This window comes from Colletotrichum jinshuiense, chromosome 2 (genome assembly GCF_051148585.1).
Source record: "Colletotrichum jinshuiense chromosome 2, complete sequence".
In the NCBI taxonomy this organism is placed as follows: domain Eukaryota; kingdom Fungi; phylum Ascomycota; class Sordariomycetes; order Glomerellales; family Glomerellaceae; genus Colletotrichum; species Colletotrichum jinshuiense.
This window is the reverse complement of record NC_139309.1, coordinates 5099187-5122276: the sequence shown is the minus strand read 5'-3', so window position 1 is coordinate 5122276 and position 23090 is coordinate 5099187. Positions and strand designations below refer to the sequence as shown.

Genomic DNA, 23090 nt, shown 5'->3' with positions numbered 1-23090 from the left:
ATGGCGACACATCCAAATGCCAGGGGATCTACATAGGGGCGCGTTGGGACATTCTTGCCGTCACCGCTAACTGTGTTAACGCTCTCCGACGCCTGCGTTTACCGACTATGAGCAGAGAACTATGGGTCGACGCTGTTTGCATCAACCAAAATGATAACAATGAGAGATCTCACCAAGTCGGACTGATGCAGTATATATACGCATCTGCTTCAAGAGTTCTGATATACCTGGGAGAAGACCCTGAAGACCCCAACCCGGAGCCTCTCATGCCATGGACGTATGTGAATCACGGCAACACTCTGAGTTGCAGCAGAAACCTCAGTCTGAGGCCTTACTTTTCAAGAATTTGGGTGATTCAGGAAATCGCATCTGCACGCTCCGCTTGGGTTCTCTGCGGATCTAGGGGGGGCTTATGGGAAGACTTTATCACGCAACCTATCGTGGGTGCCAAACACATTTCAGTTATCGATACTGATTCAACCGTTGGTAGCGATCCGTACGACATCAAGGGTGTACACCGATGGCTTTTCCATGTCGCTCAGCCGCGATTTAGAGAATTGGATGACTTCTACGATTTGTTGGGCGCAACTGCTCCTTCCCTCGCATCAGACCCACGAGATAAGATCTTTGCTTTACTTGGTCTTTTTCAGGGTACACAATCTGCCGGCCTGGTCGCAGACTATTCTCTCAGCCAGAACCAATTGTCCACTGGAATAACAGCATTCTTTCTTGTACGTAATCCAGAGAGTCGGGCGCACATCTTTTCTCTGGTAAGGCCAAACTCATCGCCCAATTTGCCTTCCTGGGCCGTCGACTGGGCGGCAAGTTGCTGGCCACAAACCAAGTTCCCTCAGCACAACAACTACCTAGACCGGAGCCGTCAACTTGTAGATTTTGAGCAGCTTGCAAAAATTCGATTCCATCCAAAAGGTGCACTCGTGATGCGAGGGTTCCTCACGTTTGGACTCGGAAGCTATCTAGATGCAGATTTGATCACCGAGCTTCCTGAAAACATTCAGGGTTCCACCTACAGCCCAGAAATACCGCAGCAAACACGGCACGCTTCCACCTGTAGAGCCGAAAGGGCCCAAAATAATGATCGAGCGTTCTTGTCCTTAGCAGTTCCAGGGTATCTCCTTATGTTACAGCATGTAAGGAGTGCGAGGGTGTATTCGTTCGTTGGTATTTCTCCCATGACAAAGAAATGTGTTTGGACTACACTTATCAACTCAATCAACCCGCATGTTACCCTTACTTTCTCGGCATGGAATGTTTTGATGTGCGTGCGGGATGCAAGGCTCTGGTCCAACATCATCTTGTGGGATGTTTTGAAGACCAGTTGCAAGGCCATCAAGCAATCATGGAATCTTGAAGTCAAAGCATGGACAAGAAAATTCATATTGCGAGCCGCCAGAGTTCAGAAAACAAGGAGTCAGAGACCTTATTCACCGGATTCCAAGGCATTGAACCAACTAGGACAAATCGAAGCGGTCAATACGGTTGACCAATGGGAATGGCTGCATGAAAGAATGATATCAATATATGAGGAAGCTCGATGGAGAGCCATCCGGTCGACAGAATATGAGAAATATCCAAAATGGGAACCCAGCATGCGTCTCTCGGAATGGGCATCTAAATATGTTGCTAAACGTCTATATACTTCCCTTGAAGCAGTTCTCGTTCAAGCCTGCTGGGATTGGGGACGGTACGAAAACCCCGAAGTCGATATCGAGTTTTCGGGGTCGAAAGCTCCAGATTGGACTATCCCACGCAAACTACTGTGGGATACCGAATATGTCAATCATCAACAGGTCGAGTCGTTCATTCTGACTCTTGCTACAACATTCGGGCCCAAGATCGAAAACGACGGTTGGGAGCAAAAACTCAGATACACAATGAGGGATCCGCAATCCTTTATCGATTTTCTTTTAGGCCAAAGCCTTAATTCTAAACAAGAGGCAATGAGGCGCTTGAAAAAGATGTACAATCATGATGAGGACCCGAAACACCAGGATTCAACTGAGGCTCAACGCTCCGCGGCTATCGTCCGATGGCTTCAAACCAGTTTGGACTTTCGGCGAGAAGATGATTTGCAGCCGGGACAGTCAAGCTGGGCCGACTCACTAAAGAAATCGTGGGCCAAATTAGGTAGACCCGTCTCGGATGACAAGCGCAGCCGGAAAACGATACGAAGCTTGACCAAGAGATTCCGGGCAAGGAAGTCGAAATGGGCCCCGCTGCTTGAACTGGTCCGCCAGACCGAAGCGCTGATGCTCCCCATGGAGAAGGTGTTAACAGTAAAAGATGAGCAAGAGCGCTTTTTTCACTGGCTGGAATACCTTCGACTGCAGCCCGAAGAGATCCACATCATCTGAGCAACTGGGCCTGGTTCTCGTACGGAAAGTGTCTACGAATTTCCTTTTGAGTGGGATTTTTCTTCCGGTGGCATTCAACTAAGAGAGATGGAAAAAGGGAGATTGGGGTTGGGCGGGGGAATATGGATATTTGAAGGGGATGTGATGGTCTTTTAGCGGCTATTCAGGGACAGTTGATATGAGGACGAAACCTCTAAAAGGGGCTTGGATGTTGCACTGGGATGCCGCTTATGAGAAATTGATCTTTTTGGGTGTTCTAGGACATGTTGTACAACAAATGACAAATGCTGCAACATTTGAAGTGGCATCTGTGCCCTCGACAACCCGGCGATATGCCAATTTGGTTGTATTAATCTGTTGTTGGCGCCATTGAGTTGGGGTTCCCCTAAGCTGAAGTACAAGATTAGAACTTGTGAGGATTCTGTTTGTCATCTCTTTTTACACAGGACTACGGCCACTCGGGCATGGACGGTTCATTAAGTGGGCAGGGTAATAATTAAAATTTAAATCTCATATCTCGTTTGTTTTGCGCGTCCCCCATCTATACGATTCATAGAGGGCCAGGGTCAACTCATACACAGATATCTCATTTCACGACGTTTTGCCTCTTCTCTCTTTTCTTATTTAATTACAATAGTATTCCTTTTTTTCAGCATCCGCAGACGTTGAACCGCGCGACGGACGGGTCGTGGTCGCTGACGAGGTCGTCGTACAGCTCCCACGAGTTGACGTGGATGTGCTCGTACGCGGTGCCGTTCTTGCTGGCGAGGGCGGGGCTGACGAACATGTGGTCGAGCTCCTGGGCGTTCATGTCGTAGACGTAGGTGTAGCGCTCCTCGATGGGGATGCCGACGGCCTCGTCGAGGTCGATGAGGCCCGACTTGGAGGCGAAGACCTTGAGGGGCTCGACGAAGGCGAACTCGTTGAAGTCGCCGGCGGCGATGATGCGGGCGTTGGGGTCCGCGGCGAGGATCTCGGCGATGAAGCTCTGTTGTTTCCCATACGGTCAGTCTATGCTCTTTCTTTCTTTTTTCACTTTGTTCGGGATTCAGGGGGGGAGGGACTTACAGCGGTGATCTCGGCCTGCTGGATGCGGGGGTTGACGACGCCGTTGACGGGGGGACGGGGGTCGCCATGCAGCGAGGACGAGCCGCCCTTGGACGCGAAGTGGACGTTGACGGTGAAGAAGATCTTGTTCTGCGGGCCCTTGATGGCGCGCCACGCGGCGGCGAGGGGCTTGCGGCTGGCGTCCCAGGCGGTGCTGGTCGGGGCGATGCGGCCGGGGTTGTACTTGAGCTGGGGGCCGGGCAGGACCTCGTTGGCGTCGAGGCTGCCGCCGGGGTTGGGCTTCCACAGCTCGACGACGTCGGGCCTGTAGAGGTAGGCGACGCGGATGTTGCCGCCGGGCTGGCCGCCGTCCTGGCCGTCGACGGGGTCGATGACAACGAAGTCGTAGACGACGCCGCTCTTGGTCTCGATGGCGGCGGTGAGGGTGGAGAGGGTGACGTTGGAAGAGACGACGCCGTTGTTGGTCGCGCCGCTGTTGTCCTGGACCTCCTGGACGAAGATGAGGTCCGGGGTCTTCAGGTAGTCGACGATGTGGGCGGCGACGGCGGGGAGGTGGGCCGAGGTGGGGGCGAGGTTCTCGATGTTGTAGTCGCCGATGGTGATGCCTCTGCAGTCGCCCCTGCTGACGAGGGAGGTGGGGGGCGCGTCGTTGGTGGCGTTCTTGACGAAGGTGATTCCGGTGAGGGGGAGGATGCGGTAGAAGCCGAAGGCGTAGGTCACAATGCCGGTGATCTCGGTGAGCTGGTCGCCCATCTTGGACTCGGGGTTCTTGGTGCCGTCGAGGGGAGTGCCGATGACGATGGTCTCGGGGTTGGAGTCTTGGGTACTGTCAGCGGATGCACTACAGGCTGGCGAGAAGAAGCCGACTTACCCTTGTCAGACATGGTGAGGCCGCCGTGGGCGTTGCGGCCGGTGGTGGGCCAGTCGCCAATGACCCAGGTGTCGCCGTACTGGTTGGGCCGGGTGATGGCGACGGGGGTCTTGACCGTCACCAGCTCGCCGCTGAGGCTCTCCCAGAAGTCGAGGCCGTACAGCGCGGGGTTCAGGACGGGGTTCTCGACGGAGATGTTGGCGGCCGCGTTGGGGACGGCGTAGATGTCGCCGCCGTCGAGGCTGGTGAACTGCTCGGTGGGCGGGTTCAGAGTGTCAACGCCGATGACGAGCGGCGTGACCTTGTTGCCCGACGACACGACGACAACGTTCTTGGGGGAGCTGAGCTCGGTGAGGTAGATGTAGTTCGTCGCGGACCTGTGCGGTGTTAGTCAGGGACGAACCCGGACAACGGCTGCGCGCTGGGCCTTCTCTTACCTGTACTCCTGGATCTTGCCGTCCAGGGTGATGAGGTCGCCCACGGCCAGGTTTGCGCCGACGGTGCTGCCGTAGACGTAGAGGGCCTCGGAAGTGGCCTCATCGTCGTCGGGCGTGGTGGAGCGAATCCAGATGCCGCTGGGCCCCTTGGCCAGAACCAGACCGGTGACGTTGGTCACGGACTGGTCCTTGAACGGAGAGAGGAACTTGTTGCCGTTGATCTCGGCAATGGTCAGGGCCGAGGCGGTGCCAACGGCGGAGAGGAAGAGAGAGGTGACCTTCATCTTGACAACAGGCGACGCGTCGCAAAGAACAGAGGCAGTCGAGGCGCACACAAGAGAGGGAATTGGACTTGACAGAAAGGCTCTCTCTCCGGATCTACGTCACAAGCAAGCAAGAGATCAGCTCAACTTTTTTTCATCGCGGGGCCCATCACTCTATATGTAGGATGGAGCTGAACTCTCAGCCCGTTGCGCCGTTCCCCTGGCCAGAGTCGTATCGTGCCGACGATGCCAAGATAAAAGCACATATCGCTGGGTCCATGATCCCCATTCCGCCCTTGCATCTCGGGAGCTGCCTCTTTGCATGTGAGTGCGCGTGCGTATTCCCCTTGGTCGACAGCGATTGCGCGGCGAGACGGCCAGCTCCGATATTGCAAGCTGATGAAAACCTTCCCTCACTGGACAGGCAGGCATTCTATCGGACCAAGTGTCGTATCAATTGACCTCTTAGAGCGTCCCGTGCCCGGCACGTTTCCCCCCTCGCCCTGTGCCACGGCACTAACACAGCCGTAGCCGATCAGGGCCCCATTGGCGCCGCTCGGCTTGCTCTGGCTCGATTGGGAAGGTGAAGGTTGCTGCGAGAGCGGGAGAGTCGCCTAGCTGGTGTCTAGCTCCAGTGGGGAATATTGGGATGGTTGGATGGTGTGGGGGAGAGGGAAATAACACTCCAAAGTCAGAAGCGACTCTGCTCTTGACTTGCACGAGACACGGCCCATCTGGAATTGCGATTAGCAGGCCGCGCCGACCTATGGGAAGAGCTGGAACGAGCTGCTCAATCTCGAAATTCGAGAGACGAGCCGGGCCAACCCCCCTGCCCTTGGGGTGGTAGCCCTCAGAGCCAAGCTGAGTGGACGCGTGGTGTCTTGCTGTTGTTGGTCGAGAGCGTTGCTGCGGTGGTGGAGGTGCGGAGGAGAGACACAGCCAGAGAAGGCAAGGGTTCGGGGCGATATGGAAAGACATGAGAATTGGTTAGGCAGGTTAGGTTATGGCGCTAATCTACGCCTTATCGCCTGCCAATCATTGCCCTCACGTGTTGGTAACAAAGGTGCCGGCCCCGGAGCCTTACCCCGGTCCCCTTGGATGTGCCCCTGTCCGTCGCCGGCCTCTAATCCCACTAAGCTTGACTCAACATCCTCGCCGTCATCGTCTGCCCCAAGGCTGTCAAGACTTGACTGGAGCCATTTGATTTCGCTCACATCTCATAGGCAGAGGACGCGACTTTTTTGTCATAGAAAAACTTTAGCTGGCTCAATTTTCACGGGCTCACGGTAACGAAACTAACCCCCAAGGACAGCTCGGCCTGTTCTACAATTGTGGTGCGCATCCCATTCAATTTTTTAAGACGGAAGAAACTTCCCAGGACAATACAAAGTTGTAAAACATCCGCGGAACTTCCGCTCATTGAATGATCCCCCTGCAGTGGCCTATAAGAATATACAAGATGCTCATTGGCAGTGACAAAGAGGAAAAGAAAGGAAAAAAACCTTGCTACTCTCAAGTGAGGGTAGCTGGCTAGTTTCGCGTACCACAAGAAGATTCCCGCTCGCAAAACACACACTCAGCAGACCCAACCGGCGTAGTTGCCAACTGATCGGGGAATCATCGCTTGGATCACCCGACTCAAGTGAGCCCCGCTAGTGTCCCGGGCCCGATCCCGACTCGGCCTCCGGCGACGGCCAGAGCCGCCCCATCTACTCAAAATCGGCGTCCTCTTCGTCGCGGTCGACCAAGTCAGCCGACACCTCATCGCGTCCGAGCAGGCCAGCGAGAGGGTTGGCTTGCTTGTCTCCGCCAGCAGCAGCGCCATCAGCAGCACCGGCGCCAGAGAGCTATAGCCATCGTTGTTAGCACGCGTTTGTACAGAGGCGCGGGGTTTGCACTGGTAACTTACGCCTTCGAGGATGGAGGTGAGGATGTTGGCGCCGTCCTGTGCGTTGTTCTTGTTGCCGCCCTTCTTGCCGCCCTTCTTGCCGCCGGCGTTCGCAGTTCCGTTGTTGGCAGCACCGCCGCCGGCAGTCGCTCCGTTGTTCTTCTTGGCCTTGGCGTTGGCTGCCTTCTTCTTTCCGTTGCCCGCGCCGGCTTTTCCATCTGCCGCGGCGTCGGCCGCGTTGGCAGTTCCGTTGTTGGCGCCACCGCCGGCGCCGCCGCCGTTCTTCTTCTTGCCCTTGTTCTTCTTGGCGGCGGCGGCTGTCTGGGCTTTGCCGTTGTTCTTCTTGCCGCCCTTCTTGTTCTTCTTCTTGCCTCCGCCGGCGTTGGCGGTACCGTTGTTGGCAGCACCGCCAGTGGCAGCACCGCCCGCGGCAGCGTCGGCGGCCTTGTTGTTATTGGCGACTCCGTTGTTCTCGGCGGCGTCGTCGGCATCATCATCCGCGTCATCGGCGGCATCAGCGGCATCAGCAGCTGATGGAGGTTAGTTTGAGTTCCAGGCGCATCACTGTCAAGTTTACACATACCATTCTCGCCTTGCTGGTTGTTGCCCTTGCCGCGGCGCAGCTTGGGCCTGACATCCAGGCGAGGGACGAGGTTCACCTCCCCGATGGAAAGAGCCACGGACCGCTCCTCCTGGGTAGGAAGGGCAATGACCTGGGCAGCGAGGGCCGCGAGAGAAAAGAGGACAGAGGTCTTCATTTTTGCTGTTGTAAGAGTTGAAGATGTAGCGGAAAAGAAGAGAGAAGAAGAAAAAAGTTGAAAATGGTAAAATCTACAGTCGAAACGGTTCACAGAACCAAAGTGAATGGAAGAAAATGGGAGAGGTTTGACACTCAAGAAAAGACTGGGCCAGCCAAAGTGAAGGAAACTGAACCGGAATGGAAGTTGTGATGAAAGGCTTGTGAGTGACGAGAGAAGAGAACGAAAGAAGGACCAGATCCGGCCGGGTTGATATAGAAAACAAGGTGCGGGCGGATCTCACTCGGGATGCAGATGGATCGGAGTATGATGCCGCAGATAGAGCAGGCGGCGGGAGCTAGCATGAGGTCACAGTGCCAAGGAATTGAGACATGTTGTCAAACAAATGAGGTGAACACTATCTCGGCCAATGTCACCATGTCAGCCATGTCACAGACAGCGATCCATCGGAGGGCAGTGCAATTTCGGTGGAGCCAGGGGAGTAGGGACCTCAGTTTGAGAAGAGAAGAGGCGAATGGGACGTGTAGGTGCGCCAAGCATCACGAGAGGTGCCAGGTCGCGCCTAACCCCGGAGTAGCCGTGAGCCGGGGAAAGCGGAGACGAGGCCCAAAAATAAAAGAGAGTGAACGTAGCCGATTGATGATGGGCATCGCTACCGTGCGTCTGCGGTTCATGGTGCCGGTGATGACCATGGAGGGCGACTGTTGATCAGACGGTTGGTGATTCAGAACGGCCCCGCCGCGGCGGGTTCTTGCGAGTTCGCTCACGGTCCACCCGCACGCAGTGTTGAGGCTTGCGGCGGTGGCCGTCGAGGGCGGCTAGTTGTCGATAGTTGCAGCCATTACGATTACGGTACATGGCGTGCACCATACAGTACATGGCGTGCACCATACAGTACATTGCGTGTTGTAATGCCGTCTTGGGGTGTGTGCGTGTGTCTTGTCTGCTGGTGGTGCTCGGGCGGTGGTGACGGAGGGTTCCCAAGACGATGGCTTTCCGTGCCTTGCGGTGGTGGAACGGCCACGGGGTTTGCACGGTTTGATCGGAGGACAGGTTGTCAAACCTGGGATGAAACACCGCCAACGAGAGCGCTTAGCTGGATTTGCGAACACCCCTTTGTCACCCCATCTTTGCTCCGTCTCTTGATTTTTGATTTTTGATTTTTCCATCCCAAGACACTGGTGTCGAGTGGGATGCCGGCCTGCCTTGCCAGGATGCCGTTTGAAGAACGAGCCTGGCCGGAGCGACAAAGCCTAAAGTTCAGAGATGCAACGATACACCCTGGGCTGTTTCTTGACAACCAGGGGGATCTCCTGTGCATCAGGACCGGCCCCCTGGGTGTTGCAGAAGAAGAATATGCTCTGGACTGGTGAGCCCGCTGGGTTTTGTTGGGGCTCTGCTGGGTTGCCGACTATCATGACCGCAACGGGGTGTAACAGGGCAACATGATCACCTTGAGCTTGAATGAGAGCCGCAGGGAAGCATTGAAGCTAAGCTTCGCGACCATGTCGAAATCGCTCCATCCCTTGCCGTTTTACCCCCTTCCTTTCTTTTTATTGTGGGCGCAACGTTGTTCGTTTGGATGGGCAATTAGAAATTTGGTGGCATCGACTGGCGGGATGCCTATGTGGAAGCTGCCGCATTTGCGGTTGCTGCGCCATTCCGTGCCCTTCCATCCCGTCCGGCCCCATCCCTTCACACAATTAATTCCGGGGGGGCTAGAACTCGAGGCAACGCTGGGAGTCGCTAGACCCTTGCAATATGGCTCTAGGGCCAAGTTGAGAGAAGGGACGGTGTTTCAACTGGTGCATCGAAATGCCAAGGACCGCTGTCTCGAGGAGATGAACAGCGTCGGGCGAGGACAGTCGCGCACCAATGGCCAAAACTGTGGTGAGGATAGTACAGGAACAGTTAAGAATACCAAGAAACCTACGCGTGTTTGGCGATGCTTCTTTGGTCTCGAGTTTCGGGTACTCTTGGGCTCTGTGGCCTTGGCCGCGCTGTAGCTTCACACCCCAGGCAACATCTGGGGATCACTGCGGCGGGGCGAGCGCTTCCGGGATTAGAATTACAGTGAAGGCCAAGCATTTTGACGAGGAGAATCAGGGGATGAACGGATGTGCTGCGATCCTGTTTGGGAAATCATGGAGAGAGGAGACGGGAGAGCAATGATCAGCGACCCAGGAGAGAGAGCGAAGGAGAGCCACTTCATGCCAGCCCGCCGGGGGCATCCCCCACGAGAATAAAGAGGAGTCAGCTCGGCTTGCATTAAACCTCATGATCCATATTTTTTATTTATTGTCAACATCAGCCTGTGACTAACATCACTGGACGGAAGCGGAGGGCAGAAGCTCTGTGACCGACCCGAGCAGAAGGGAGTGCCCCATAGGGTCCCGGCTTGGCGGCCATCAAAACCTCGTGGCCACTCTTACATGGGTGATGACGAGTCACCATTTCAGGTCGGGCGGGGATTTCCCTTCCATCTGTGCTCTTCTACACGTGGGACAGCTAATTATGTATTTCAAATGGCTCTGCTCTGCCCTCCGCGGGTTCCCATCTTTGCTCTGAATCGTGTAAGTCTGTTTTTAGCAAAGATGGGCACGACCTCAGACGAAATCATGAAGATGAAAGTTAACGAATTATGACCACACCTAAGTCGATCAATCACTCACCCTACCTACCTTACCTTACCAGTAGCCTTTCACGTGCCTTTCAACTTGCCTTGCATTACATGAGACGTGCCTCACTCATCTCAGGTCATCCTATCTGCCACGAACCTTCGCGGCTCGGACGGTTCCACGATCGGACTCAATATGCCCGTCGGTCCCCTCGCTCCTTCTCGTCAGTGTTGCTGCATCCATCCCAGACCTTGCCTGGTCCAAGGTCGGAGACCGAGATGTCCGATGCAGCTAGCTAGCCTTCATTCACACTGCTGCTTCAAGCTAAACACATTTCGTCCGTTTTTTAGTTGGTTTTTATTTTACAACTTGATACTCAATCTCCCATCGCGTTTGAAGCGGACTGTCATCTGGTTCCTCAGTTAAAGATGAGATCGTTTCCACTTTAGGCTGTTGGTGGGGTGGCTGTGCCAACCGAATGCTAATGCGTTCTATTGGCACAACCAGTTTTACCTCGAACTAGGCAGCTTTGCCTGAGGCTGGTGCCTCAAAATTACGAAGGATTCATTCGAGTTATCCGACAGCTGCAGCACAATCGCGTTCCATTTCGTTCTGTTTCCTTCGCGGTCCAACAACCTACCTTTACTTGGCTGTATGCCATATACATAAATATGGACACCCTACGCCTATGTTTCTAATGTCCTTGTGCGTTTTGCCTCCGGGTCTGATACCATTGCACTGCTAGTACGGTAGACGAAGTCACAAAACGTTGCATTCCGTCCATGTTTTGTTTAAAAATATGCAACTGATTTAAATTGCCTCACTTCCCCTTTTGGTCTTGAAACACTCATCAGCACAGAGCCGCTGCCGCTTGCCATGTGGGTCCCGCAGCCGGCTTGCCCTTCCGGCCTTGACAACTCGTTCGGCCCGTGGGCCGGAAAATTGTGCCGTGGCGGCTTCGACTTTACGCTTTTATTCGAGGAAAGCATACTCACGATCCCCCTGCAATGCATCTTCCTGCTGGTTCTTCCCATCTGCGTCCTACGCCTGGCTAGGTCGGATGTCAAAGTCGTAACCAGCGCCCTGCGCCCTCTCAAAGCCGTCAGTCCTAGCGGAAACCCCTTCCACCCCCTAACATGTCTGACGTGTGAAAGTGTGCATCCGTTTCCCTGGTTGCCCTCAATGTTGCTCTTCTCGTCCTTTGGAAAACCACCCCATCAACCACAATCACCCACACGCGTGCAACAATCCCCGCCGCCGTTCTTGGCCTCATCGCCTCGCTGGGCCTCGCCCTGTTGTCATGGCTCGCGCACGAACGGTCGGTAAGGCCGTCATTTGTGCTCTCGACTTACCTTTTTCTGTCGGTGTTGCTTGATACTGCCCGCGCTCGCACCCTGTGGATGTTGGGACCCCATCAGGCCATCCCTGCCGTCTTCACTTCTACCTTGGCTCTGAGGGCTGTAATGATCCTGCTGGAATCGACAGAAAAGCGAAGCATCCTGGTCCTGCAACACCAAGGATATTCCAAGGAAGTCACCAGTGGTACATTCAGCAGATCGGTCTTCTTTTGGTTGACGTCGCTCTTCGTAAATGGGTACAGAAACATTCTTCGACTTGATGACCTCTACCCGCTAGACCCCGATCTAGCCTCGGAGCCTCTATACAAGAAACTCGCAGGTGCGTGGGAGAAAGGTAATTAATGCCCGGCCCCCGACTAAAACAGATGTCCCGCGGACTAATATATCGGCTGCCGCTTGGGAAAAGTCCCCGACAGGACCGCCCCAGGCGCTTTGTTCAGCACCTGGCTCCGCGTATTTGCGGGCCCCGTGGCTACCGCCATCATCCCGAAACTCTTCCAGATCGCCTTCAGCTATGCCCAGCCGTTTCTCATTAACGAGGCTATCAGCCTCGCCAGCCAGCCGCAGACGCAGCCCTACAATAATCGCGGTTTTGGCTTGATAGGGGCGTACGTGCTCGTTTATACGGGAATCGCTGTGGGTCCCGCTCTTTGTTCCAGACTCGCTGGATTACGACAGCTAAACAAGGCGTGCAGGTGTCGACGGGTCAGTATGACTGGCGCAATCAACGTGTGGCCTCCATGACTAGGGGGAGCACCACCGCACTCGTATACCGGAAGGCACTGTGTCTGGATTTGACTTCGCCGAAAGTCAGTCCCTCGGGGGCTTTGACCTTGGTCGGAACCGATTCCGAGACCATCAGCCAAGGCATCACTCAACTTCACGAGACATGGGGAGGTATTCTAGAGATAGGCATCGGGATTTACCTAATTTACAGGCAGCTTGGGGCTGCTTGCGCCATGCCCGTCGCTCTCGTTTTCGGTATGATGGTCTGCCCACTTGCTGACCTATTTTCATACATTAACTGATCTGGTAGTTGTTCTGATCGCCACGGCTTTTTGTGCGATTCCGACGGGCAAGGCGTCGGCTGAGTGGATCAAGGCATCGCAAGACCGCGTATCGGCGACATCCAAGACCTTGGGAAACATCAAGTGGCTCAAGATATCCGGCCTCAATGATGCGGCCTTTTCGGTGATCCGCAAGCTCCGGGGCACCGAGCTCGAGGTATCCAGGAGGTTTAGAATATTGCTCGGCGTGTCCATGATGTTCTGTAAGTCACTCATTTTACAGTGAGTATCACGGTTGCTAATAATCGGTACGAAGTAATTTGTACGCCAATCTGGTCCCCGATCCTCACCTTTAGCACCTTCGCTGGGATGGCATCTGGAAGCGATAATGCCTTGACCATCTCAAAGGCATTCACCGCATATTCCCTTTTGATCCTGGTGAACCAGCCTCTGGTTGGAATTATCATGGCCTTGCCGCTCTTGGCTGCTACCATGACATCTTTTCAGCGCATCCAGGATTTCTTAAATGGAAATGAGCGAGTCGACGGCAGATTGACGGCAGATGATGAGGGACGAATCGTCAAGCTGCTACCGGATAATGGGACTTCTCAGAGCCTCCAGAAGGCTACCAGTCCAACGCACAACTTTGAGCTCTCCGAAATGCACAAGGATGAGGTTTCTAGTGTCAATCTTGCTGAAAACACCATCGCCTCCTTAAAGGGGACGTTTTCCTGGTCGGATGACTCCAAGCCGGTAATAGATATCGACGACTGGAACATCAGACGGCGAGCTTTCACGCTGCTTCTAGGGCCTGTCGGCTGTGGTAAGTCAACACTTCTAAAGGCTCTACTCGGCGAGCTGTCATCATTCAAGGGGACTATCCGCACCAACTTCTCCGGCGTCACATATTGCGGCCAAAATGCTTGGATTCCCAATGAGACGGTACGCAACATCATCTCCGGCTACGGTGCTTTTGACCAGTCCTGGTACCAAACGGTTGTCAACGCATGCGCCTTGGAGGCAGACATCTCTAGTTGGCCCAATGGAGACAACACCGTAGCTGGAACGAAGGGAATATCCATGAGCGGGGGACAGAAACATCGTCTGGTATGTCGTAACTGATGCCCGGACAGAACTGTGTCGGTTATAGGGTGCTAAATCTTCCACAGGCTATTGCACGAGCCCTCTATGCAAGGCAAGAGCTGATTTTGCTGGACGATGTCTTCAGTGGTCTAGACTCGAGCACTGAAGACTTGGTCTTCAACAACCTCCTCGGTAGCAATGGCTTGCTTCGAAACACAGATACGACTGTTATACTGGCATCCTCTGACTGTCCGTCTATCCCCCCCCCCTTTTTTCTTTTTCTTTTTTTTTTCTTGACTTTTTGGCTGATGATTCGTAGCACGACGCATCCCTCAAGCTGACGATGTTGTGTTTCTTGACGAGGATGGCCGGATAAAAGTAGGGGAGGCCAATGAGAGGCGTATCTCAGCCTCAAGCATTCCTAGACAGACCGGTCGATCTGCCGAGGACAAAAAGACTGGACCCCTCCAGACGACAACCAACGAGGGCAGGGCGCCCGTCACAGTCCTTGGGGCGCTCGAGGACCAAGTGGACTCTGCACGTCAACTCGGAGACTGGGGCATGTACAGCTTCTACGCTAGAGCGGCCGGTTGGTTCAGCTTGGCGGCATTTGCTGGTGCTATGATCGTCTTTGCATTCTGTGATTCATTTCCCGGTAAGAGTTCGCCGCTTTCTCAGTCCCATCTTCAACAGCTTACCGGAGGTGTCATTAGATATTTGGCTCAAATGGTGGGCGGAATCAAACGAGAAGGAGCCAAATCAGGACCTTGGCAAGTGGCTTGGGGTCTACGCTGCTCTTGGGATTGGATCTGTCGTCTCTGTTCTCTTCGGCATGTGGTAAGTAATGATTTCACGCATGGTTCTATACAGACCGCAATTTTGACAAACCATTCCAGGCAACTCTTCATTGTCATCATCAACAAGTCGGGAGTTTACTTCCACGGCGTACTGCTGGACACCACCTCTCAGTAAGAAGATCTTACTTATTCTTTCACTGGATCAGAACTGACGAAACAAGTGCCCCCATGTCATTCCACAGCTCCGTAGATAGCGGTGTAACGGTCAACAGGTTCAGTCAGGACCTGCAACTCATCGATATGGAGTTGCCGGCCGCTGCCCTTGGTCTAGCCGTTGGTACGTCGTCTCATTTACCCACTCAGATATCCGTCGCAGCTGAATTTAATAAATTACAGGTGTGGTATTCGGCGTGGCTCGATTCATCATGATCTCGGTCTCCTCTCGATACATGGCTGCCATTCTCCCCCTCTTAATCCCCGTTTTCTACGCCATCCAACACTTTTACCTTCGTACATCCCGCCAGATGCGTCTTCTCGACATTGAACACAAGGCACCTTTGTACACGCAGCTCATCGAGACCCTGGACGGCCTAGCGACTATCAGGGCATTCAAATGGGAGGACGCCTTCGAGAAAAGCAACATGAGCCGGCTGGATGATTCCCAAAGGCCTAGCTATCTGCTCGCCTGCCTCCAGCGCTGGCTGACATTTTCTGTCGATATGGTCATCGCGGCCATAGCGCTCATACTAATCGTCCTCGTAACTACGCTGCGTGAGCAGATTGGGCCTGGGTTTATCGGCATTGCTTTGACCAACGTCTTGGCATTTAGCGGTACCGTGAAGGCGATCATCACGTCATGGGTCATGTTGGAGGTCTCGCTCGGCGCGGTTGCGCGAGTGAGGAACTTTTCCATGACTACGAAATCTGAGAGTGACTCGGAGACACATCTCGCAGAGCCGGCTTCAGATTGGCCCAGTCAAGGGGCGATTGAGTTTTCCAATGTGACGGCATCCTATACGTAAGTCCAGATGTGAATCCCTATGTCTCGATGGAAAGTACTAAGTCAGTTTCTCAGGTCATCCGGAACCGTCCTCAAAGGCGTCTCCATGTCGATTCAACCAGGCCAAAAGGTTGCCATTTGCGGCCGTACGGGCAGGTATATCATCCCAAAGCCCCTTTGTGCCCCGTTTTCAAGATTTCTAACATGTTTTATAGTGGAAAAAGCTCTCTTATTTTATGCCTACTCCGCATCATGGACCTGGACAGCGGCGCCATCACAATCGACGGCGTCGACATCTCCACACTCGCCCATGAAAACGTCCGCTCAAAGCTCGTCGCCGTGCCACAAGAGTCTTACATTTTTGACGGCACAGTCCGTCTGAATCTCGACCCCACCGAGACTGTGGCAGACTCGGAGGTGGTGGCAGCCCTCGAGAAAGTGCAACTTTGGGGCAAGGTCGAGGAGCGAGGTGGCCTCGACGCGGTCATAGACGACAATTTCTTCTCGAATGGCGAAGCGCAGCTGTTGGTTTTCGCGAGAGCGATGCTGCGGAAGGGCAAGGTCCTCATCTTGGATGAGATTACCAGCAGGTAAGATGGCGTCCCCCCCCCCCCTCTTTCTTCCAAGAATTTGTTTAGTAACGTATGCGAACCAGTCTTGACGATGAATCGAGCCGCGTCATCGACAATGTGCTTCGCTCCTGGTTCCAAGATTGGACCATCATCGCCATCGCGCATAAGTTGGATTCAATCCTGGACTTTGACCGGGTTGCGGTGGTTGATGCAGGAGTAGTCGTCGAGTATGGCGAGCCCAAGCAGCTCCTGGAACAAGAATCCTCATTCAGGGGACTCTATGTGCAATCATATAAAGAGGCTTGAACAGGAAGAAGACGAGCTCTTGTAAGATCGTGTTTGATTAGGTGGTGATGTCGCAACTCAGCGTATATACTTATACTTGTAATGAATAACGAACCCTCTTCCCTTTCTGTCTCTTCTCTCCGAGACTACATTACCCAATGGACTCGTCATCGCCGGCACGTTCTAGGCTGCCGAGGAGACTTGGTCCACTCAGTTCTCTTGCAGCTGGTGATCCTGTCGTACTGAGCGTTCCACAATATTGCGGCCAATCAGCATGGATGAAGTACCGCCTTCATGCAGCCGGATTTACATACATATTGCAGGCGCTAGTTGCCTCGGCGGAGGCATAAATGATTTCTTCTCTCCTCCAGCTTCTTGGTCATTTAAAAAGGGCCCCGATATTTTTTCTATATGCGTCCTTTACCTACTTATAGTGTCGTGTCTTGGGAGTATCGGGAAAATGGAGGACTCATGGAACGACTTTCTACGCAGTCTGCCCTCTAGCGACGAGACATTCTCCATCCTGCTCAGCCATCTCAACGCTCGGAACCCAGGAACATGTGTGCGGCTCTTCACTACAGAAGAATACTATGCATGGCAGGGCGGGCAATATAGGACGCTTCTCTGCGTTGCTCCCCCCGGTTCGGGGAAGTCGGTTTTGGCGTCGGTCGTTTTCGACAGGCTTGAGAGGGAGAACCGGCAGGTTGCGTGCATATTCAACACCTGGCCGCAGTTGCAGACGGCCGATGTTCTCCTTACCATCTTGCTCCGGCAGCTGGCCCAAAATGTTTCTTCAAGAGCGTTGCCAGCCCTCTTGCCCAAACTCACAGCCCTTGAAAAGGTCGGAGCCAGCGGCCGAACGTTGGCTCAGGCCTTTCATGACTTGGCTGCGGTAATGCGCCACGGTTTTCCAAGCAGCACAGAGCCATTCTTTTTCATCCTCGACGGGCTCGATGAATATAACAAGAAAAATCTAAGGTTGCTCCTATCATCGGTCTATAAACTCTGCTTGAGTTTCAACATTAAGATCTTTGCCACATCAAGGGACGTCCTCGATGAGCTAGACGATCTCAAGCCGTATATAACCACGCCATTGGACTCCCCGAGACGAGACGCGGCATATATAATCGAGTCTCTCCAGTCGGTTCCGTCTTCCGTTATTCCAGACAAAGATGCGCTTTCGGAACTGGTAATTGCTGCTGCAGGAGGCATGTAAGTTGCTGTCCTAAAAAGCAACCACACACAGTCGCCGAGCTTCTAACAAACATAGACCAAATATCACAGATAATATAGTGAACTCGCTGCTGGCTACGCGAACCGAAGCGCAGTACCGAAGATTTCTCAAGTCTATGAGCCTTCTGAGCGGAGATCTAGTACAAATCTTTAATGCGCTGACGGGGCCTGTTTTGGCACAGCGTGGGAGCGGCTTTGCTTGGGATGTAATTGAATGGGTAACCTTCTCGGCACGGCCACTCACGATGAAGGAGCTCCAGCACGCCCTTGCGGCGGACGTTTTGGAGGACTTGCAAACCCTGCCGGAACTCCAGTGCATCATTGCGGACCTTGGCGGGATAGTCCACTACGACGAGAAAACGGAGGTTGTGCGGTTCTTTCACCTGTCTGTGAAGGAGTACTTTTTGCACACGCAACACGAGCGGTTTTCGAGGGCCCACGAAAACCTCACTGCCCGCTGCATAGCGCAGATATCGCACACTTCCAGGGCCAGTGGTCCCTGCGAATCCGATCGGGAATATGAGGACAGGCTGCGAGCCAACCCCTTTCTGCAATACGCAGCGTGTTACTGGGGCTATCATTCCCAGCGTTGTTCCAAGCCGAGCCAGGAAGTGATGGAGTTCCTCAGAGACAAAATCATGATTGAGATCTCGGGCCAGGCGATCATGATGACAGAAAAAGATAGCACTGGGACGGCCTTCTGTCGCGAAACTTGCCCAAAGAACATCACCGGACTGCACCTATCCGCATATTTCGGTCTAGAACAGGCGGCAGCACGTCTAATACAAAGCGGGTCTTCGGTGTATTGCAAAGATAGCTCCGGGCACACGCCGTTATGGTGGGCAGCCAGATTCGGCCAGAAGGCGCTCATACGTCTCCTTGGCCAGCATGATGGAATGACGCTGCGGCTCCTGCTTCAAGCCAGGGAGGCTAAATTGATGAAGTGTCTGCTCGAGGCCGGTTGCAACGTTAATACCACCGACATTTTCAAGAAGACCCCTCTGCATGATGTCGTCACACTGAAAGACATCAAGTTGGCTAACATTCTTATCTCTGCAGGGGCAAATATGAACGCCCAGGACATTAATGGCGTGACCCCCCCTGAGCTGGCTCTCGACTTGCACAGCTCCGAAATGCTTATGGTCTTCCTAGCTAATCATGCCGATACCAGGATGATCAGCGTTGACAAATTTCGGCAATCCCTGGGCCTGACCAAAGACACACCTCTCCAACTATGTCAGGAAGAGGAGCGGGGTGTTTTCCTTCGAGGCCTGCGAGGGGGTAGGCGGTTCATCGAGGAGCCCGGCACCGAAAGATCTGTTCTGTAAGCTCCATCCAACGTATTATGCCCACAGACGCTCAAACTTCTCTCTTTTCCAAGGCAGAGATCATTCGCGCCTCCCACACAACAGTTAATCATGCGCGACTTGAGGTTTCGAGGAGAGTCCCCGCCGGAGCACTTCCAACTCGTCATCCTGCAGCCTGATCCAAGCTTGGACGAAACGCTACAAGGGTCGTGGAGCTTTGTCGTCCAGATCACGCTCCCCCCCTACCCGTCTTTCAAAGACGATGATGCTATAAATTCATGCGGAGAGAAACCAGAGGGCCACTATCTGATATGCTGGAACGTGAAGCTTTGCGGAAATGACTACGACACCCAGTTCTGGCTGACAACGAGCCATCTCACTACATTGCCGCATGTCTGGCTACCTCAGAACGGCGAAGAGTTTTTCCAGTATTTCCTCGCCCATATAAAGACGGAATGGCTCTCACTATGCGACAGCTACCTTACATGGCTCAATACCAAGGCACGTTTTCTATTCCTCTCTGGTCAGGGTAGACAAGCCGACTGACGCTCTCCCCGTTCCAGCGACGCTCTGAAGTGTTGAAAGCTAGAGGCAGCGATCCTGGTCTCCTAGACCAGCTTTTGCACGACGGGAAGCAATGGGTAGACCAGCGAATGCGACTGCAAAACACCACGTCCGTGGCTCGAAGGTTTGCTAGGGAATACTCCAATCGATACAGCGGAAGCTGGGACTTGAGGGAGCTCATGGGGACGGTAGACGGGCTCTCCAACGAAATCAGCAAGAAGCTCGACCAGCTGGACAAGACGTCGCAGGATCTTCTACAAATGGTGCGTCCGGACAGCCGACGCAGCACTTCCGCCATGGTGTTAAAAGACGAACAGGAATTCAACCGTGTCTCCATTCGAGAGGCACAGCGATCGGTTTCCATGTCGGCAAGCATGAAGCGTCTGAGCTGGATTACCGTGAGCTGCTGCTCCCGCAGAGTTTTAAGAGAGCCTCATGCTAACGCGGGGAACAGTTCATATTCCTTCCTCTCACATTCGTGGCGGTATGTGCCAACCATGCAACGGACCCTTGAGGGATTCTTGTGGACTTTGCGCTAAGCATTCTCAACGATTATAGACCTGCTTTGGTATGAACATCGACATTTTACAGTTCAACCCTGCGTGGTGGATCTATATTCCCTTCGCTACCGTTACCATTCTCATGATGTCAACAGTGTGGCTGGTCTTCAAGTATACCAATGTATGTGTCCTGTCATCCCCACGCCGCATCCAAAGCAGGGCCCTTTTTGTTTCCATTTTAACACGATTGCAGTTGGAGAGAAAGACAGAGGAGATGGCTAGGAGGATCTCGCCGAAAAAATGGATTGCGGCAGCTCTGGAAAAATTCAAGCGGCACCAAGTGGACGAAGACGGCAAGAGCGCAGTGAACTCTCGGGCCAGAAGCGTTTTCTCGCGAAGAGATTCCGGAATTCTTGGTGTTTGAGTTGAAATATCATAATGATACTGGAAATCAACCCCCCCCCCTTCTCCCCAAACACTATTTGTGTGGCCGTTTCATGGAGTTAACCCATGCACCTGGACCTCGGAATTCGATGACTCTCCCATGTCTCGGGCGGGACATAACCGTGCAAGTTCAACCCCCAATGGTGTCTCTGCTCCCTTGTCATTGACACATAAACCGGGCCAACCTTGAGAACCTGACTAACACGCCAACCGGCGATTTGGCCGATGGCCCGCCAAAACGCTCCTAGACAGTGAAATAATTCAGCCGCAGATAGTGGATGGAACAGGGTGCGCTGTGCTAGTGTAGACCGCCCGGCGCCCGGGTCGCGTCTCCCGGGGGTGCGGAATGTGCCGCAGCCCACCCACGTCGGCCCTGGTGGCCCGGCAGTGAGCACGGAACGGGTCACTTGTCGTGTGATGCGAACGTCACTCTCTGGGCCGACACCTCGAACCCGATGGTACGAGCCGGCCGGTCTCATGCGACCGGAGTCCACTTCTGCTCAGACGAAGCACGAAAAGTCGCCTGGATATATATCTTGATCGTTCGAGTCCGTGAAATCATAACTCCAGTCGCTGGTTCTGGATCGAGCTGAGTGCTGTGGTGGAAAGGTGGGGGAAGAACACTCTGCCGGGAACGATTGCCCGTCGCCCAATTACCGCCACATCTCCCGAACTGCCCCTCTAAATTATGGCGACCCCACACCCGAAAACAAAAGAGCGGGGCTCTCCATGCACCATGCCCCTCGTTGTCCGGGGTTCGGAATGATGGGGGGCAGCACAAGCTGCCCGCGACAGCTCTCCCCCGTGATGCAAGGTATACCTTTTTTACTGTTGGCCAGCTCATTTTCCAACTTTTTCTTCCCTCTTCCCTCTCTTCACATGACCTTCCCTTGAATTAGTACACTGTAGTCCCGTTGTGACATTTACCAATCGGAGCTCGCGCTGCTTGGAGCTTTTTTACCTCGGCGCCGGTGTGTGGGACTCGTTGACTTACTCGCTCCTAACTTCTCCGACGCGACATCTTCCCTCTCTGTCTCCTCCCTCTTTTACCCAGTCGCCCGTCCTCGTCGCAAACAGCTTCGCTCTGTCCATGCTACCGCGATCGTTCCGAATCCGTTCGATCTTCAAGACAACCTCCCCTACTAGGCTCTTCTCAACCACGCCCAAGATGCCCGTCCACCACCTCATGATCGGGACCTGGACCCCACCAGGAGCCATCTTCACCGTCGCCTTTGACGACGAGAAGCTCACCCTCGAGCTCGTCAAGCGCACCGAGATCCCCAAGGACGAGCCGATATCATGGATGACCTTCAGCGTAAGACAACGGACCTCTCTGCCTCCAACCGGACCAATTGGCTTACACAATGCGACACATAGCATGACAAGAAGAACATCTACGGCGCGGCCATGAAGAAGTGGTCCAGCTACGCTGTCAAGAGCCCGTCAGAGATCGTCCACGAGGCCTCTCACGACATGACCCATGATCGTACGTTCTCCCAACCACCACTCATTCTGTGTGTGCGCGCGCGCCGGCATTCTCACCCCCGTCTCAACGCCACCCCCCCCCCCCCCCCCCCCTTCACCTCTGTCTGCATCGCAACCTCTATTTGCGCATAACCAAACTAACAACCACTGCCAGCCAACGCCGCCCTCTCAACAACAAACACCCGCGCAATCTTCCTCCTCGCGGCGCAAAAGGCCCCCCACGCGGTCTACTGCAACCCCTTCTACAAGCATGCCTCCCACGGCAACATCTTCACCGTCTCCCCCGCGGGCGCCCTCCAGACCAACGTCCAGAACTACCCCTACGACCCGAACTCGGGCATCCACGGCATGGTCTTCGACCCCACCGAGACCTACCTCTACTCCGCCGACCTCACCGCGAACAAGCTCTGGGTCCACAAGAAGACCTCCCCCGACTCCGCCGAGCTCGACCTCGTCGGCTCCGTCTCCGCCCCGGACCCCGGCGACCACCCCCGCTGGGTCGCCATCCACCCCACGGGGCAGTACCTCTACGCCCTGATGGAGGCCGGGAACCGCCTCTGCGAGTACGTCGTCGACCCGGCCACCCACCTGCCCGTCTACACCAACCGCTCCTTCCCCCTCATCCCCCCGGGCATCCCCGGCGCAAAGAACAAGATGTACCGCTCCGACGTCTGCGTCCTCTCCCACAGCGGCAAGTACCTGTTCGCGACCGCCCGCTCCAACAGCTTCGACGTGACGGGCTACATCGCCGCCTTCAAGCTCGACGACAACGGCCACATTGAGAGGCAGATCTGCCTCAACCCCACGCCGACGAGCGGCGGGCACAGCAACGCCGTCAGCCCCTGCGACTGGAGCGACGAGTGGCTGGCCATCACCGACGACCAGGAGGGCTGGATTGAGATTTACCGCTGGCAGGACGAGTTCCTCGGCCGCGTCGCGAGGTTGCGGATTCCCGAGCCCGGATTCGGAATGAATGCCATCTGGTACGATTGAGCGCGGGCCGAAGAAGAAAAAAATTATGGACGGAGTAATGGTAAAGTCACTTTGGGTTTAAATGAGGTAGAAAGACATAGAATAGAAACCCAGGGCATGTCACTTGTTATGCACTGCTATAAAGAGATCAAGCTTCATAGATTTGGCGACAAGGGGAACGGACTGGCGGAACAAACAATGCTTA

General features: G+C 54.3%; 4 protein-coding genes across 4 annotated transcripts; 2 read left to right on the top strand and 2 right to left on the bottom strand.

Annotated features, from left to right (window-relative positions):
• Positions 1-3024: 3024 nt before the first annotated feature.
• Positions 3025-5035, bottom strand: EsH8_II_001336 (Endonuclease/exonuclease/phosphatase; the record flags this gene model as incomplete). The annotated part of the gene is made up of 4 exons (XM_083264634.1): positions 3025-3363; positions 3444-4261; positions 4315-4691; positions 4752-5035. The coding sequence occupies 4 exons, from the start codon at positions 5033-5035 to the stop codon at positions 3025-3027; spliced, it is 1818 nt and encodes a 605-aa protein (XP_083121956.1).
• A 1688-nt stretch (positions 5036-6723) lies between these two features.
• On the bottom strand, positions 6724-7660 carry EsH8_II_001335 (uncharacterized protein; the record flags this gene model as incomplete). The annotated part of the gene is made up of 3 exons (XM_083264633.1): positions 6724-6861; positions 6924-7432; positions 7486-7660. 3 exons carry the CDS (start codon positions 7658-7660, stop codon positions 6724-6726), a joined length of 822 nt encoding a protein of 273 aa, XP_083121955.1.
• A 3494-nt stretch (positions 7661-11154) lies between these two features.
• EsH8_II_001334 (P-loop containing nucleoside triphosphate hydrolase protein) lies at positions 11155-16401 on the top strand (the record flags this gene model as incomplete). Its single annotated transcript, XM_083264632.1, has 15 exons — positions 11155-11379; positions 11433-11970; positions 12043-12272; positions 12332-12617; positions 12673-12906; positions 12960-13750; positions 13813-13975; positions 14046-14381; positions 14440-14563; positions 14623-14694; positions 14745-14860; positions 14920-15541; positions 15599-15679; positions 15739-16113; positions 16179-16401. The coding sequence occupies 15 exons, from the start codon at positions 11155-11157 to the stop codon at positions 16399-16401; spliced, it is 4416 nt and encodes a 1471-aa protein (XP_083121954.1).
• A 439-nt stretch (positions 16402-16840) lies between these two features.
• On the top strand, positions 16841-22906 carry EsH8_II_001333 (carboxy-cis,cis-muconate cyclase; the record flags this gene model as incomplete). Its single annotated transcript, XM_083264631.1, has 10 exons — positions 16841-17592; positions 17651-18937; positions 18995-19421; positions 19484-19747; positions 19802-19882; positions 19939-19968; positions 20043-20165; positions 21483-21743; positions 21806-21914; positions 22068-22906. The coding sequence occupies 10 exons, from the start codon at positions 16841-16843 to the stop codon at positions 22904-22906; spliced, it is 4173 nt and encodes a 1390-aa protein (XP_083121953.1).
• Between the last annotated feature and the right edge of the window lie 184 nt (positions 22907-23090).